This window comes from Penaeus monodon, chromosome 23 (assembly GCF_015228065.2).
Source record: "Penaeus monodon isolate SGIC_2016 chromosome 23, NSTDA_Pmon_1, whole genome shotgun sequence".
In the NCBI taxonomy this organism is placed as follows: domain Eukaryota; kingdom Metazoa; phylum Arthropoda; class Malacostraca; order Decapoda; family Penaeidae; genus Penaeus; species Penaeus monodon.
The window spans coordinates 15,956,530-15,958,421 of NC_051408.1; the positions used below are offsets into that span (position 1 = coordinate 15,956,530).

Genomic DNA, 1,892 nt, shown 5'->3' on the forward strand with positions numbered 1-1,892 from the left:
AATTCCCCTTTTGAATAAATGACATGCACACACAGATATCCAAACATAATCTTTATTACAGGAAATCAGAGCCAAATACATCGAGTGCCACTCCGCCCGAGGCGCCCGCGCCCTCCCGCCTCCGACGGCGAAGGCTCAGCGCCCGGGCACCGCGTGGCTTCCGTTCATTTGTCGTCGTCATAGTAGTAATAGAAGGTGCGGGCGGGCTGGGTGGCGGTGGCCGCCCGCGTGAACTGGGTGTAGCTGGGCTGGCTGTACATGACGGCGAACTTGGCGTCGTCGTCGTCGTCGTAGAGGTCGAAGTCCGCCGAGCGCTTCTTGCGGTCGAAGTCCGTCGAGCGCTTCTTGCGGTCGAAGTCGAGGAAGTCGTCGTCGTAGTAGCGGACCCTGACGGGGGCGGGCGCGACGGGGGCGTAGGACGTCCTGCCCCGGATGGAGTAGGTGGCGGGGCGCCCGAAGGAATACCGGAACAGTTTCAGGTCGTCATCAAAATCGAAGTCAGCTGATCGCTTCTTGCGGTCGAAAATATCGTCGTCGATGTCAGCGTAGTAATAAACGGGCGTGGGCATAGCGCGGGCCGCGGCAGCGGTGGTCCTGGTCTGGGTGGCGGTGTAGGTGGCGGTCTGCGGCTGCAGGGCGCGGTAGAACACGTAATCGTCATCGTCTCCATCAAAGTCGAAGTCAAGATCTCTCTTCTGGCGCTGTGGCGTGCTGCGCTTCTTGCGGTCGAAGTCGAAGAAGTCGTCGTCGAAGTAATAGAAGGGCGTCCTTTGGCCGCCAAAGCTCTGCCTCGGCCGGAAGAACGACCGGGTTCGCGCCCCGACTGGCGAGCGCCGGGAGGCCAGGTACAGGAGCACGTCGTCGTCGTCGGGCGTCCGCTTGTCCCGGGCGGGAGACGCGGGTGCGAGCGCCGCCTCGGCCGCGACCACGCCGATCACGAACAGAACCTGAAACAGGCGGGAGATCAGTCATGATTCGCCGACGCATTGCTGCTCAAAGGTTCCTGCGAGAGCGTTTCAAGTTTACCATCGGTAATGGGCATGGCGTAGTTTAGACCATGCAAACAATGACGGATTTACTTTTCTCAGCTCTCTTAAATTACAACATACAAAATAGATAAAATTCGTAATTTTTTCACAGTAAAAAACCAGCAACAGTTTGCACACTGCAGACGCTAAGAGACATTCACATCTATGCCAAAGAGGAAGCAAAGGACTAAAGATAAACCCCAAACGCACATCGAAGCAGACCAACTTACCAATGCCTTCATGTTGCTAAGCTCAGCTGGCTTGTGTCGACGCCTCTCGAGCTCATCCTTATATATCCCGCTGCACCTCTCCGCCCCCCCCCCCCCACATCCCCCTTGCCGTGAGCGATCTGGTCATGCAGATCCTACAGTATGCAGGGATTTTCATACTTAATGGTACTGCATGAATAAAGAAATACCTATCAGTGGCAACAGTTGGTAAGTGTCGCAACGTACACGTGCGTTGAATTATTTTTATTAAAAATAAAAAAATGCTTCACAGAGGCAGTATTGCCATAATTTCGAGAACCGGCGATTCTCAGGAGGCACAAAAACGCTGCCGTCGATGGCGAGATATCACAAGGGAGGGATAATAATGTCGCAAGAAAGGGATAACCCACGCGGATGGATGGGTCATTTAGAGTGCATATTGTAGCCGAAAATGGGCCTAAAGGGCAAAGGAGGCTGTAAACTCCAGGATAACTTGTCACCTGTTGCCACCGTTCATTAGGCTAGTGCTGCGTCTGCTTTTGTGAAGTAAATATAAGGGTTTCAGTGGTTCTACAGGGATATGCAATTTTACTGTAGATTGTATGTATATCCTTGCTTGCGTTTCCTTGCCTGCTTGATTATCTGTTTTATTATT

General features: G+C 53.4%; 1 protein-coding gene across 1 annotated transcript; it reads right to left on the minus strand.

Annotated features, from left to right (window-relative positions):
- Positions 1-34: 34 nt before the first annotated feature.
- LOC119587819 lies at positions 35-1,280 on the minus strand. The gene is made up of 2 exons (XM_037936523.1): positions 1,259-1,280; positions 35-947 (listed from the first exon to the last, which is right to left on the minus strand). Exons 1-2 carry the CDS (start codon positions 1,268-1,270, stop codon positions 165-167), a joined length of 795 nt encoding a protein of 264 aa, XP_037792451.1. The 5' UTR covers positions 1,271-1,280; the 3' UTR covers positions 35-164.
- Between the last annotated feature and the right edge of the window lie 612 nt (positions 1,281-1,892).